Source organism: Scyliorhinus torazame, chromosome 9 (genome assembly GCF_047496885.1).
Source record: "Scyliorhinus torazame isolate Kashiwa2021f chromosome 9, sScyTor2.1, whole genome shotgun sequence".
NCBI classification, from domain to species: Eukaryota; Metazoa; Chordata; class Chondrichthyes; order Carcharhiniformes; family Scyliorhinidae; genus Scyliorhinus; species Scyliorhinus torazame.
Window position 1 is genome coordinate 4,427,334 of NC_092715.1, and position 15,803 is coordinate 4,443,136.

Sequence of the window (15,803 nt, forward strand, 5' to 3'; positions counted from 1 at the left end):
GCATCTTACTTGCGCACTCTCCACAGTCCACTCCTTCCACACCCTCCGGGAGACCTCGAGGTCTAAAGTTCTTCCTTCACGCTCCATTTTCAAGGGCCTCAATCCTGTCAGTACACTTTTTATGAAGTGCCTCGTGCGTCTGTGTCTTAACCGCCAGGCCCAGGATCTCGTCCTCAATATCTGTCACCTTCTGCTCCACCACGCGGAGCTCTGTCTCCTGGGTCTTTAATGTCTCCTTGAGCCCCTCAATTGCCTGTAGCATCGGGGTCAGCACCTCCCTCTTCAGCAGCTCCACGCACCGTCTCACAATTTCATCCTGTTCAGGCCCCCATGTCGCCTGCGCTTTCTCCGCCGCCATCTTGTGCTTCTCTCTTTCTGACCCTTTGGTCGACGATTCCTCGCGCTGCAGCCGCCGCCGCCGGTTTTTTCCTCCTTCGTTTGGGGGGGGACTCCCTTCTCACACACCCCACACCGGGTTGCGTCGTCGAAAAATTCCCCGTTGGGGCTCTTAAAAGAGCCCGAAGGTCCGTCGGAGCTGGAGCCGCCGAAGCGTGCGGCTAGCTAGGCATCACCGCAACCGGAAGTCCCTTCAGTGGCCTTGATGAGGTCTTTTCACAGTTGTTCCCTCTGCTGCTAGAATTCACTTTTGATACAGGCCCTCAGGTCAGCTTGCAGCTTTAAGCTTGCCCTTCTCCCGCCTGCATGCTGGAAGAGGCCCTGTTTATCCTGCAGTTGCAGCCAAATCTTTTACTGTTTCTGCCGTGTCTGGCAACCCAGAGACATACCCTTCCTGGGGGACACTGTCGGGGGAATATTGCCGCCTTCTTCCCACACCGGGAAATGTCAAACAAATACCGTGGGGGCCCTGTAAAAGAGCCCAAAAGTCCGTTCCAAGCGGGAGCTACCGAATATGCGACCTAGCTCTGCATAGCCGCACCCGGAAGTCAGCTAGGCAGAAAGTTAAAAGACAGGACCTCGAGGGTTGTAATCTCGGGATTACTCCCTGTGCCACGTGCCAGTGAGGCTAGAAATAGGAAGATAGAGCAGCTAAACACTGGACCACTGGGAGCTCTTCCGGGGCAGGTGTGACCTGTATAAGAAGGACGGGTTGCATCTAAACCGGAGAGGCATAAATATCCTGGCCGCGAGGTTTGCTAGTGTCACACGGGAGGGTTTAAACTAGTATGGCAGGGAGGTGGGCACGGGAGCAATAGGTCAGAAGGTGAGAGCATTGAGGGAGAACTAGGGAATAGGGACAGTGTGGCTCTGAGGCAGAGCAGACAGGGAGAAGTTGCTGAACACAGCGGGTCTGGTGGCCTGAAGTGCATATGTTTTAATGCAAGAAGTATTACGGGTAAGGCAGATGAACTTAGAGCTTGGATTAGTACTTGGAACTATGATGTTGTTGCCATTACAGAGACCTGGTTGAGGGAAGGGCAGGATTGGCAGGTAAACGTTCCAGGATTTAGATGTTTCAGGCGGGATAGAGGGGATGTAAAAGGGGAGGCGAAGTTGCGCTACTGGTTCGGGAGAATATCACAGCTGTACTGCGGGAGGACACCTCAGAGGGCAGTAAGGCTATATGGGTAGAGATCAGGAATAAGAAGGGTGCAGTCACAATGTTGGGGGTTTACTACAGGCCTCCCAACAGCCAGCGGGAGATAGAGGAGCAGATAGGTAGACAGATTTTGGAAAAGAGTAAAAACAACAGGGTTGTGGTGATGGGAGACTTCAACTTCCCCAATATTGACTGGGACTCACTTAGTGCCAGGGGCTCAGACGGGGCGGAGTTTGTAAGGAGCATCCTGGAGGGCTTCTTAAAACAATATGTAGACAGTCCAACTAGGGAAGGGGCGGTACTGGACCTGGTATTGGGGAATGAGCCAGGCCAGGTGGTAGATGTTTCAGTAGGGGAGCATTTTGGTAACAGTGACCACAATTCAGTAAGTTTTAAAGTACTGGTGGACAAGGATAAGAGTGGTCCTCGGATGAATGTGCTAAATTGGGGGAAGGCTAATTATAACAATATTAGGCGGGAACTGAAGAACATAGATTGGGGGCGGATGTTTGAGGGCAAATCAACATCTGACACATGGGAGGCTTTCAAGTGTCAGTTGAAAGGAATTCAGGACCGGCATGTTCCTGTGAGGAAGAAGGATAAATACGGCAATTTTCGGGAACCTTGGATGACGAGAGATATTGTAGGCCTCGTCAAAAAGAAAAAGGAGGCATTTGTCAGGGCTAAAAGGCTGGGAACAGACAAAGCCTGCGAGGAATATAAGGAAAGTAGGAAGGAACTTAAGCAAGGAGTCAGGAGGGCTAGAAGGGGTCACGAAAAGTCATTGGCAAATAGGGTTAAGGAAAATCCCAAGGCTTTTTACACGTACATAAAAAGCAAGAGGGTAGCCAGGGAAAGGGTTGGCCCACTGAAGGATAGGCAAAGAATCTATGTGTGGAGCCAGAGGAAATGTAGTGAGGCCGTGGAATGCCCTACCTGCTACAGTAGTGAACTCGCCAACATTGAGGGCATTTAAAAGTTTATTGGATAAACATATGGATGATAATGGCATAGTGTAGGTTAGATGGCTTTTGTTTCGGTGCAACATCGTGGGCCGAAGGGCCTGTACTGCGCTGTATTGTTCTATGTTCTATAAATGGGCGAGGTACGAAATGAATACTTTGCATCAGTATTCATCAAAGAGAAGAAATTGGTAGATGTTGAGTCTGGAGAAGGGTGTGTAGATAGCCTGGGTCACATTGAGATCCAAAAAGACGAGGTGTTGGGTGTCTTAAAATATTTTAAGGTAGATAAGTCCCCAGGGCCTGATGGGATCTACCCCAGAATACCGAAGGAGGCTGGGGAGGAAATTGCTGAGGCCTTGACAGAAATCTTTGGATCCTCGCTGTCTTCAGGGGATGTCCCGGAGGACTGGAGAATAGCCAATGTTGTTCCTCTGTTTAAGAAGGGTAGCAAGGATAATCCCGGGAACTACAGGCCGGTGAGCCTTACTTCAGTGGTAGGGAAATTATTGGAGAGAATTCTTCGAGACAGGATCTACTCCCATTTGGATGCAAATGGACGTATTAGTGAGAGGCAGCACGGTTTTGTGAAGGGGAGGTCGTGTCTCACTAACTTGATAGAGTTTTTCGAGGAGGTCACTAAGATGATTGATGCAGGTAGGGCAGTGGATATTGTCTATATGGACTTCAGTAAGGCCTTTGACAAGGTCCCTCATGGTAGACTAGTACAAAAGGTGAAGTCACATGGGATCAGGGGTGAGCTGGCAAGGTGGACACAGAACTGGCTAGGCCATAGAAGGCAGAGAGTAGCAATGGAAGGATGCTTTTCTCATTGGAGGGCTGTGACCAGTGGTGTTCCACAGGGATCAGTGCTGGGACCTTTGCTCTTTGTAGTATATATAAATGATTTGGAGGAAAATGTAACTGGTCTGATTAGTAAGTTTGCAGACGACACAAAGGTTGGTGGAATTGCGGATAGCGATGAGGACTGTCAGAGGATACAGCAGGATTTAGATTGTCTGGAGACTTCGGCGGAGAGATGGCAGATGGAGTTTAATCCGGACAAATGTGAGGTAATGCATTTTGGAAGGTCTAATGCAGATAGGGAATATACAGTGAATGGTAGAACCCTCAAGAGTATTGAAAGTCAAAGAGATCTAGGAGTACAGGTCCACAGGTCACTGAAAGGGGCAATACAGGTGGAGAAGGTAGTCAAGAAGGCATACGGCATGCTTGCCTTCATTGGCCGGGGCATTGAGTATAAGAATTGGCAAGTCATGTTGCAGCTGTATAGAACCTTAGTTAGGCCACACTTGGAGTATAGTGTTCAATTCTGGTCGCCACACTACCAGAAGGGTGTGGAGGCTTTCGAGAGGGTGCAGAAGAGATTTACCAGAATGTTGCCTGGTATGGAGGGCATAAGCTATGAGGAGCGATTGAATAAACTCGGTTTGTTCTCACTGGAACGAAGGAAGTTGAGGGGCGACCTGATAGAGGTCTACAAAATTATGAGGGGCATAGACAGAGTGGATAGTCAGAGGCTTTTCCCCAGGGTAGAGGGGTCAATTACTAGGGGGCATAGGTTTAAGGTGAGAGGAGCAAGGTTTAGAGTAGATGTACGAGGCAAGTTTTTTACGCAGAGGGTAGTGGGTACCTGGAACTCGCTACCGGAGGAGGTGGTGGAAGCAGGGATGATAGTGACATTTAAGGGGCATCTTGACAAATACATGAATAGGATGGGAATAGAGGGATACGGACCCAGGAAGTGTAGAAGATTGTAGTTTAGTCGGGCTGCATGATCGGCACGGGCTTGGAGGGCCGAAGGGCCTGTTCCTGTGCTGTACATTTCTTTGTTCTTTGTTTGTTGAACTCCATCTGCCATTTCTCTGCCCAACTCTCCAATCTATCGATATTTTGCTGTATTCTCTGACAGTCCTCCTCGCTATCTGCAACTCCACCAATTTTAATATCATCTGCAAACTTGCTAATCAGACCACCTATACCGTCGTCCAGATCATTTATGTATATCACAAACAACAGTGGTCCGAGCACGGATCCCTGTGGAACACCACTAGTCACCTTTCTCCATTTTGAGACACTCCCTTCCACCACTACTCTCTGTCTCCTGTTGCCCAGCTAGTTCTTTATCCATCTAGTTAGTACACCCTGAACCCCATACAACTTCACTTTTTCCATCAACCTGCCATGGGAAACTTTATCAAACGCCTTACTGAAGTCCATGTATATGACATCTACAGCCCTTCCCTCATCAATTAACTTTGTCACTTCCTCAAAGAATTCTATTAGGTTTGTAAGACATGACCTTCCCTGCACAAAACCATGCTGCCAATCACTGATAAGTCTATTTTCTTCCAAATGTGAATAGATCCTGTCCCTCAGTGTCTTCTCCAACAGTTTGCCTACCACTGACGTCAAGCTCACAGGTCTATAATTCCCTGGATTATCCCTGCTACCCTTCTTAAACAAAGGGACAACATTAGCAATTCTCCAGTCCTCCGGGACCTCACCCGTGCTCAATGATGCTGCAAAGAAATCTGTTAAGGCCCCAGCTATTTCTTCCCTCGCTTCCCTCAATAACCTGGGATAGATCCCATCCGGACCTGGGGACCTGTCCACCTTAATGCCTATTAGAATACCCAAAACTTCCCCCTTCCTTATGCCGACTTGACCTAGAGTATTTAAACACCCATCCCCAGCCTCAACATCTGTCATGTCCCTCTCCTTGGTGAATACCGATGCAAAGTACTCATTAAGAATCTCGCCCATTTCCTCTGACTCCACGCATAAATTCCCTCTTGTGTCTTTGAGTGGGCCAATCCTTTCTCTAGTTACCCTCTTGCTCCTTATATATGAATAAAAGGCTTTGGGATTTTCCTTAACCCTGTTAGCCAAAGATATTTCATGACCCCTTTTAGCCCTCTTTATTGCGCGTTTGAGATTTGTCCTCCAAAGCTTCATCAGTTTGAAGTCGCCTGGATCTTATGTATGTCCAGTGTGTTGTCCAGTGTAGGCCTGGACTGTGCGATCATTACCTGTCCACACATTCCACCTTTACCCAGGAGCAGGCCCATTTCTCTGCAGTCTTCCCAAATCTCATTCATTTCTTTAGTGGCGAGGGGCTTCTGAGAATTCTGTGAATTAACATAAAAATAATTGAGATCACTGAAAGACTGACACCAAATTCACTATGGGGGGGGGGGGGGATTCACACTGTGGGGGGGGGTCACACTGTGGGGGGGGGGTCACACTGTGGGGGGGATTCATACTGTGGAGGGGACACTGAGGGGGGATTCACACTACGGGGGGGATTCACACTACGGGGGGGATTCACACTGTGGGGGGGGGTCACACTGTGGGGGGGGTCACACTGTGGGGGGGGTCACACTGTGGGGGGGGGATTAACACTGTGGGGGGGGGGATTCACACTACGGGAGGGATTCACGCTGTGGGGGGGGACACTGAGGGGGGATTCACACTGTGGGGGGACACTGAGGGGGGATTCACACTGTGGGGGGGGTCACACTGTGGGGGGGGGATTCACACGGGGGGGGGGATTCACACTGTGGAGGGGATTCACACTGTGGGGGGGTTTCACACTGGGGGGGATTCACACTGTGGGGGGGATTCACACTGTGGGGGGGATTCACACTGGGGGGGATTCACATTGTGGGGGGGATTCACATTGTGGGGGTGGCACTGTGGGGGGGATTCACACTGTGGGGGGGATTCACACTGGGGGAGGGATTCACACTGGGCGGGGGGGATTCACACTGTGGGGGGGGATTCACACTGTGGGGGGGGATTCACACTGTGGGGGGGATTCACACTGGGGGGGGTGATTCACACTGTGGGGGGGGAATTCACACTGTGGGGGGGGATTCACACTGGGGGGGGTCACACTGTGGGGGGGAATTCACACTGTGGGGGGGGGATTCACACTGTGGGGGGGGATTCACACTTTGGGGGGGATTCACACTGGGGGGGGATTCACACTGTGGGGGGGGATTCACACTTTGGGGGGGATTCACACTGGGGGGGGATTCACACTGTGGGGGGGGATTCACACTGGGGGGGGATTCACATTGTGGGGGTGGCACTGTGGGGGGGATTCACACTGTGGGGGGATTCACACTGTGGGGGAGGGATTCACACTGGGGGGGGGGGATTCACACTTTGGGGGGGATTCACACTGGGGGGGAATTCACATTGTGGGGGTGGCACTGTGGGGGGGATTCACACTGTGGGGGAGGGATTCACACTGGGGGGGGGATTCACACTGTGGGGGGGGATTCACACTGTGGGGGGGGATTCACACTGGGGGGGGGGATTCACACTGGGGGGGGTGATTCACACTGTGGGGGGGATTCACACTGTGGGGGGGGGGATTCACACTGTGTGGGGGGGGTCACACTGTGGGGGGGGAATTCACACTGGGGGGGGGGATTCACACTGTGGGGGGGGATTCACACTGTGGGGGGGGATTCACACTTTGGGGGGGGATTCACACTTTGGGGGGGGATTCACACTGGGGGGGGATTCACACTGTGGGGGGGTGATTCACACTGGGGGGGGGGTGATTCACACTGCGGGGGGGGGATTCACACTGCGGGGGGGGATTCACACTGTGGGGGTGGTGATTCACACTGTGGGGGGGGGGAATTCACACTGCGGGGGGGGGATTCACACTGCGGGGGGGGGGTTCACACTGCGGGGGGGGGGTTCACACTGCGGGGGGGGGGTTCACACTGTGGGGGTGGTGATTCACACTGGGGGGGGGGGGGATTCACACTGCGGGGGGGGGGGATTCACACTGCGGGGGGGGGATTCACACTGCGGGGGGGGGGGTTCACACTGCGTGGGGGGGATTCACACTGTGGGGGGGGGGATTCACACGGTGCTTTTAAAAAATTAATTTCTGGGGTTTGGGGGTCGCTGGTTAGGCCGCATTTATTGTCCAGACCGAGCTGCCCTTCAGAAGGTGGGGGTGAGCTGCCGTCTTGAACCGCTGCAGTCCCTGAGGTGTAGGTACACCCACCGTGTACCCTCCCCCCCCGACACACAGTGGCAGCCGTGTGGCCCAGCTACAAGATGCACTGCAGGAACTCACCAAGGTTCCTCACACAGCACCTTCCAAACCCACAACCACTCCCATCTAGAAGGACAAGAGCAGCAGATACCTGGGAACCCCACCACCTGGAGGTTCCCCTCCGAGTCACTCACCCCCCTGACTGGGAAATATATCGGCCGTTCCTTCACTGTCGCCGGGGCAACATCCTGGAACTCTCTCCCTAACAGCACAGTGGGTGTACCTACACCTCAGGGACTGCAGCGGTTCAAGACGGCAGCTCACCCCCACCTTCTGAAGGGCAGCTCGGGCTGGACAATAAATGCGGCCGAACCAGCGACGCCCAAAACCCGGAAATTAATTTTTTTTAAAACCAAAAGAACCAAAAAAGAATTGACCGGCGCCCCGTCCCCGATCTGCGTCCCCTCTCTCAGCCCCGTCCCCGATCTGCGTCCCCTCTCTCAGCCCCGTCCCCGATCTGCGTCCCCTCTCTCAGCCCCGTCCCCGATCTGCGTCCCCTCTCTCAGCCCCGTCCCCGATCTGCGTCCCCTCTCTCAGCCCCGTCCCCGATCTGCGTCCCCTCTCTCAGCCCCGTCCCCGATCTGCGTCCCCTCTGGACGCCCCGTCCCCGATCTGCGTCCCCTCTGGACGCCCCATCCCCGATCTGCGTCCCCTCTGGACGCCCCGTCCCCGATCTGCGTCCCCTCTCTCAGCCCCGTCCCCGATCTGCGTCCCCTCTCTCAGCCCCGTCCCTGATCTGCGTCCCCTCTCTCAGCCCCGTCCCCGATCTGCGTCCCCTCTCTCAGCCCCGTCCCCGATCTGCGTCCCCTCTCTCAGCCCCGTCCCCGATCTGCGTCCCCTCTCTCAGCCCCGTCCCCGATCTGCGTCCCCTCTCTCAGCCCCGTCCCCGATCTGCGTCCCCTCTGGACGCCCCGTCCCCGATCTGCGTCCCCTCTCTCAGCCCCGTCCCCGATCTGCGTCCCCTCTCTCAGCCCCCCACCCACCCTCAATCCTCATCCACATTCCCACTTCCCAAACCCTCACTTTCACTCCCAGCTCGATGATGGGGTATCACGCACCTTATCATTCACCATCTCGACGCCAACCATCAGTCCCTTCCCTCGCACATCACCAACAATCTCAAACTGGTCGCGAAGCTTGGCTAACTCCAGCATCAAATACGTTCCAAGTGTTTCACACTTTGCCATCAAACCATCTTCTTCAATCACCTTCAGAGAATGAAATGTCAGCACCTCAGAAACAGATAACAGACATTGTTTACAGCTACACTGTCACCCTCTCTGTCTCTCTCTGCCCCCCTCCCTCTGTATCCACCTCTGTCCACCCCTCTCTCTGTCTCTCTCTGTCCACCCTCTCTCACACTGTGTTCACTCTGCAACTCGATCCTCGATTTTCTGACCAACAGACCACAATCAGTAAGATTGAACAACAACACCTCCTCCACAATAGTCCTCAACACCGGCGCCCCGCAAGGCTGCGTACTTAGCCCCCTACTCTACTCCCTGTACACACACGACTGCGTGGCAAAACTTGGTTCCATCTCCATCTACAAGTTTGCTGACGATACGACCATAGTGGGCCGGATCTCGAATAACGATGAGTCCGAATACAGGCGGGAGACAGAGAACCTAGTGGAGTGGTGTAGCGACAACAATCTCTCCCTCAATGCCAGCAAAACTAAAGAGCTGGTCATTGACTTCAGGAAGCAAAGTACTGTACACACCCCTGTCAGCATCAACGGGGCCGAGGTGGAGATGGTTAGCAGTTTCAAATTCCCAGGGGTGCACATCTCAAAATCTGTCCTGGTCCACCCATGTCGACGCTACCACCAAGAAAGCACAACAGCGTCTATACTTCCTCAGGAAACTAAGGAAATTCGGCATGTCCACATTAACCCTTACCAACTTTTACAGATGCACCATAGAAAGCATCCTATCGGGCTGCATCACAGCCTGGTATGGCAACTGCTCGGCCCAGGACCGCAAGAAACTTCAGAGAGTCATTTAAGGGCATTTAAATTGGATAAACATATGGACCATAAGGGAATAGTGTAGATGGGCTTTAGAGTGGTTTCACAGGTCGGCGCAACATCGAGGGCCGAAGGGCCTGTACTGCGCTGTAATGTTCTATTAGTCGTGAACACCGCCCAGTCCATCACACGAACCTGCCTCCCATCCATTGACTCCATCTACACCTCCCACTGCCTGGGGAAAGCGGGCAGCATAATCAAAGACCCCTCCCACCCGGCTTACTCACTCTTCCAACTTCTTCCATCGGGCAGGAGGTACAGAAGTCTGAGAACACGCACGAACAGACTCAAAAACAGCTTCTTCCCCACTGTCACCAGACTCCTAAATGACCCTCTTTATGGACGGACCTCATTAACCCTACACCCTGTATGCTTCATCTGATGCCAGTGCTTATGTAGTTACATTGTATATGCTGTGTTGCCCTATTATAGAACATAGAACATAGAACTGTACAGCACAGTACAGGCCCTTCGGCCCACGATGTTGTGCCGAACTAGTCTGAAACTAAGATCAAATCAACCTTCTCCCAATCATTCTAGTGCACTCCATAATGCCTATCCAATAACCGCTTGAAAGTTCCTAAAGTGTCCGACTCCACTATCACAGCAGGCAGTCCATTCCACACCCTAACCACTCTCTGAGTAAAGAACCTACCTCGGACATCCCTCCTCTATCTCCCACCCTGAACCTTACAGTTATGCCCCCTTGTACAGCTACATCCACCCGAGGAAATAGTCTCTGAACGTCCTCTCTATCCCTTCATCATCTTATAAACCTCTATTAAGTCGCCTCTCATCCTCCTCCGCTCCAGTGAGAAAAGCCCTAGCTCCCTCAGCCTTTCCTCATAAGACCCACCCTCCAATCCAGGCAGCATTCTGGTAAATCTCCTTTGCACCCTTTCCAATGCTTCCACATCCTTCCTATAATGAGGTGACCAGAACTGCACACAATACTCCAAATGTGGTCTCACCAGGGTCATGTACAGTTGCAGCATAACCCCACAGCTCTTAAAGAATTATAATTATAATTATTATTATAAGACATAGGAGCAGAATTAGGCCACTCGGCCCATCGAGTCTGCTCCACCATTCAATCATGGCTGATATTTTCTCATCCCCATTCTCCTGCCTTCTCCCCCTAACCCCTGATCCCTTATTAATCAAGAACCTGTTATGATTTCCTTCCCATGTACTAAATAATCTGTCTGAGCTGCTCACAGAACAATAATTTTCACTCTACCTCGGTACAAGTGACAATAAACAAATCAAATTAATTCCAATCCTCACACTGTGTGCACACTCACAATGTGTTCACTCTCACACTGTTCACACGCACACTGTGTACACACTCACAATGTGTCTCACACTGGTCACCCCCATGCACACTCACAATGTGTTCACTCTCACACTGTTCACACGCACACTGTGTACACATTCACGCTGTGTTCACACTCACAATGTGTCTCACACTGGTCACCCCCATGCACACTCACAATGTGTTCACTCTCACACTGTTCACACGCACACTCTGTACACACTCACGCTGTGTTCACACTCACAATGTGTCTCACACTGGTCACCCCCATGCACACTCACAATGTGTTCACTCTCACACTGTTCACACGCACACTCTGTACACACTCACGCTGTGTTCACACTCACAATGTGTCTCACACTGGTCACCCCCATTCTCCTGCCTTCTCCCCATAACCCCTGCCCCTTATTAATCAGGAACCTATCTATCTCTGTCTTAAAGACACTCAGTGATTTGGCCTCCACAGCCTTCTGCGGCAGAGTTCCACAGATTCACCACCCTCTGGCTGAAGAAATTCCTCCTCATCTCTGTTTTAAAGGATCGTCCCTTTAGTCTGAGATTGTGTCCTCTGGTTCTAGTTTCTCTTACAAGTGGAAACATCCTCTCCACGTCCATTCTATCCAGGCCTCGCAGTATCTTGTATGTTTCAATAAGATCCCCCCTCATCTTTCTGAACTCCATCGAGTACAGACCCAGAGTCCTCAACCGTTCCTCATACGGCAAGCTCTTCATTCCAGGGATCATTCTTGTGAACCTCCTCTGGACCCTTTCCAAGGCCAGCACATCCTTCCTTAGATACGGGGCCCAAAACTGCTCACAATACTCCAAATGGGGTCTGACCAGAGCCTTATACAGCCTCAGAAGTACATCCCTGATCTTGTATTCTAGCCCTCTTGACATGAATGCTAACATTGCATTTGCCTTCTTAACTGCCGACTGAACCTGTACGTTAACCTTAAGGGAATTGTGAACAAGGATTCCCAAGTCCCTTTGTGCTTCTGATTTCCGAAGCATTTCCCCATTTAGAAAATAGTCGATGCCTAAATTCCTCCTTCCAAAGTGCCTAACCTCACACTTTTCCACTTTGTATTCCATCTGCCACTTCATTGCCCACTCTCCTAGCTTGTCCAAGTCCTTCTGCAGCCCCCTCGCTTCCTCAATACTACCTGTCCCTCTACAGATCTTTGTATCATCTGCAAACTTAGCAACAGTGCCTTCAGTACCTTCTTCCAGATCATTAATGTATATTGTGAAAAGTTGTGGTCCCAGCACAGACCCCTGAGGCACACCACTAGTCACCGGCTGCCATCCTGAAAAAGAACCCTTTTTCCCACTCTCTGCCTTCTGCCAGTCAGCCAATCCTCTCTCCATGCCAGGATCTTACCCTGAACACCATGGGCTCTGAACATATTTAACAGTCTCCTGTGCGGCACCTTGTCAAAGGCCTTCTGGAAATCTAAATAAATCACATCCACTGGATCTCCTTTGTCTAACTTCCTTGTTACCTCCTCAAAGAACTCTAACAGATTTGTCAGACACGACCTCCCCTTGACGAAGCCGTGCTGACTCAGTCCTATTTTATGCACTTCCAAGTACTCCGCGATCTCATCTTTAATAACAGACTCTAAAATCTTACCAATGACCGAAGTCAGGCTAACCGGCCGAGAATTTCCTGTCTGCTCCCTCCCTCCCTTCTTAAACAGCGGTGTTACATTAGCCACTTTCCAGTCCTCTGGGACCCTTCCTGCCTCCAGTGAATCCTGAAAGATCATCACTAATGCCTCCACAATCTCCTCCGCTATCTCTTTTAGAACCCTGGGGTGTAGTCCGTCCGGTCCAGGTGATTTATCCACCTTCAGACCTTTCAGTTTCCCCAGAACCTTCTCCTTAGTAATGGTCACTGCACTCACCTCTGCCCCCTGGTTCTCCTGGAGCTCGGGCATCCCACTGGTGTCTTCCACCGTGAAGACTGATGCAAAGTAACTATTCAGTTCCTCTACACTATTCAGTTCACACTCTCATTGAGTGCACACTCACACTGTGTTCACACTCACACTATGTTCACTCTTACACTATGTTCACTCTCACATGGTTCACCCTCAGTGTTCACTCTCACACTGTGTTCACCTTCACACTGTGTGCACACTCAGTGTTCACACCCACACTGTGTTCCTACTCACACTGTCTGCACTCTCAAACTTTATTCATTCTCACACTGTGTTCACTCTCACAGTGTTCACTCTCACAGTGTTCACTCTCACAGTGTTCACTCTCACAGTGTTCACTCTCACAGTGTTCACTCTCAAACTGTGTTGACCCTCGCTCTGTGTTCACTCACACACTGTGTTCACTCACACACTGTGTTCACTCACACACGGTGTTCACACTCACACAGCGTTCACACTCACACAGCGTTCACACTCACACAGCGTTCACACTCACATTGTCTCCACCCTCTCACTGTGTTCACTCTCACACTGTGTGCACACTCACACTGTGCACACTCACACTGTGTTCACACTCACACTGTGTTCACTCTCACACTGTGTGCACACTCACACTGTTCACCCTCACACTGCGTTCATCTCACACTGTGTTCACCGTCACACACTGTGTGCACTCAAGTGTGTTCACACTCACACTCTGTTCACACTCACGTGGTTTCACTCTCACTCTTTATGCACACTCACACTGTGTGCACTCACACTGTGCGCACACTCACTCTGTATTCACTCTCACACTGTTCACTCCCACACGGTGTTCACTCTCACATTGTGTTCACACTCACACTGTGTTCACTCCAGTGTTCACTCGGAATCTGTGTTCACCATCACACTGTGTTCACTCTCACACTGTGTTCACCCTCACACAACGTTCACACTCACACTGTGTTCACTCTCACATGGGTTTACTCTTACACTGTGTGCACACTCACACTGGGTTCACCCTCAGACTGCATTCACACTCACACTGTGTTCACTCTCACATGGGTTCACTCTCACATGGGTTCACTCTTACACTGTGTGCACACTCACACTGTGTTCACCCTCACACTGCATTCACACTCACACTGCATTCACACTCACACTGTGTTCACACGCACACTGCATTCACACGCACACTGTGTTTACACTCACTGTGTTCACTCAGTGTTCACACTCACATTGTGTCCACCCTCTCACTGTGTTCACTCTCACACTGTGTGCACACTCACACTGTGTTCACACGCACACTGTTCACTCTCACACGGTGTTCACTCTCACACGGTGTTCACACTCACACTGTGTTCACTCTCACACAGTGTTCACTCTGTGTTCACACTCACATTGTGTTCACCCTCTGTGTTCACTCTCACACTGTGTTCACTCTCACACTGTGTTCACTCTCAGTGTTCACACTCACATTGTGTTCACACTCACATTGTGTTCACTCTCACACTGTGTTCACTCTCACACTGTGTTCACTCTCAGTGTTCACACTCACATTGTGTTCACCCTCTCACTGTGTTCACACTCACACTGTGTTCACTCTCACACTGTGTTCACTCTCAGTGTTCACACTCACATTGCGTTCACCCTCTCACTGTGTTCACTCTCTCACTGTGTTCACACGCACACTGCATTCACACTCAAACTGTGTTCACACGCACACTGTGTTTACACTCAGTGTTCACTCTCAGTGTTCACACTCACATTGTCTCCACCCTCTCACTGTGTTCACTCTCACACTGTGTGCACACTCACACTGTGCACACTCACACTGTGTTCACACTCACACTGTGTTCACTCTCACACTGTGTTCACACTCACACTGTGTTCACTCTCACACAGTGTTCACTCTCTGTTCACACTCACATTGTGTTCACCCTCTCAGTGTTCACTCTCACACTGTGTTCACTCTCACACTGTGTTCACTCTGTGTTCACACTCACATTGTGTTCACCCTCTCACTGTGTTCACACTCACACTGTGTTCACTCTCACACTGTGTTCACTCTCAGTGTTCACACTCACATTGCGTTCACCCTCTCACTGTGTTCACACTCACACTGTGTTCACTCTCACACTGTGTTCACACTCACACTGTGTTCACACTCACACTGTGTTCATGCTGAGTGTTCACACTCACATTGCGTTCACCCTCTCAGTGTTCACACTCACACTGTGTTGACTCTCACACTGTGTTCGCTCTCACACTGTGTTCACTCTCAGTGTTCACACTCACATTGCGTTCGCCCTCTCACTGTGTTCACACTCACACTGTGTTCACTCTCACACTGTGTTCACTCTCAGTGTTCACACTCACATTGTGTTACCCTCTCACTGTGTTCACTCTCACACTGTGTTCACACTCATTTCACACATTTACACTGTGTAATTTTGCACTCTTGTCTCCGTCACTGTTGTTGATACTCTGACCTTGAGGACAGTGGAGCCAATCACAGCGGCCAGCGGTGTCCCTCCGAATGTGTTGTAAATGGATGCCTGGATCATGGAGGCTGCGATCTCTGACAGAGTGAAAGGGAAACACAAAGAGTCCAGTTCACTCTCCACACACCCTGACCTTGATTGTACACAACACCCAGTCTCCAGGCAACGTTCAGGGGACGGAACTTCAGTCGCTGAGCGTTACGTTTAGCTCAGAGCGACATTTTACAATTAGTTTGTCCCCGTCGAGGACACTCAGTAACCTGACTCGGGATTGGTGCCATTTGGAAAGGGAGACCTGACATTATAACACCCCCGCCCCCCATAGCACCCCCACTGCACAGCCCCCCCACCGCACAGCACCCCCACCGCACAGCCCCCCCACCGCACAGACCCCCACCGCACA

General features: G+C 51.3%; 1 protein-coding gene across 2 annotated transcripts in view; it reads right to left on the reverse strand.

Moving 5' to 3' along the window:
• The window catches only part of agxt2 (alanine--glyoxylate aminotransferase 2), a 600,286-nt gene that overhangs the window by 147,508 nt on the left and 436,975 nt on the right, over positions 1-15,803 (reverse strand). The window contains exons 11-13 of one of the 2 annotated variants that reach the window (XM_072515582.1): positions 15,389-15,477; positions 8,686-8,835; positions 5,574-5,672 (exon numbers count right to left, since the gene is read on the reverse strand). In XM_072515582.1, coding sequence (XP_072371683.1) covers positions 5,574-5,672; positions 8,686-8,835; positions 15,389-15,477 — 338 coding nt within the window. The remainder of the gene's footprint in view (positions 1-5,573; positions 5,673-8,685; positions 8,836-15,388; positions 15,478-15,803) is intronic. The other variant, XM_072515583.1, reaches the window with a different exon arrangement.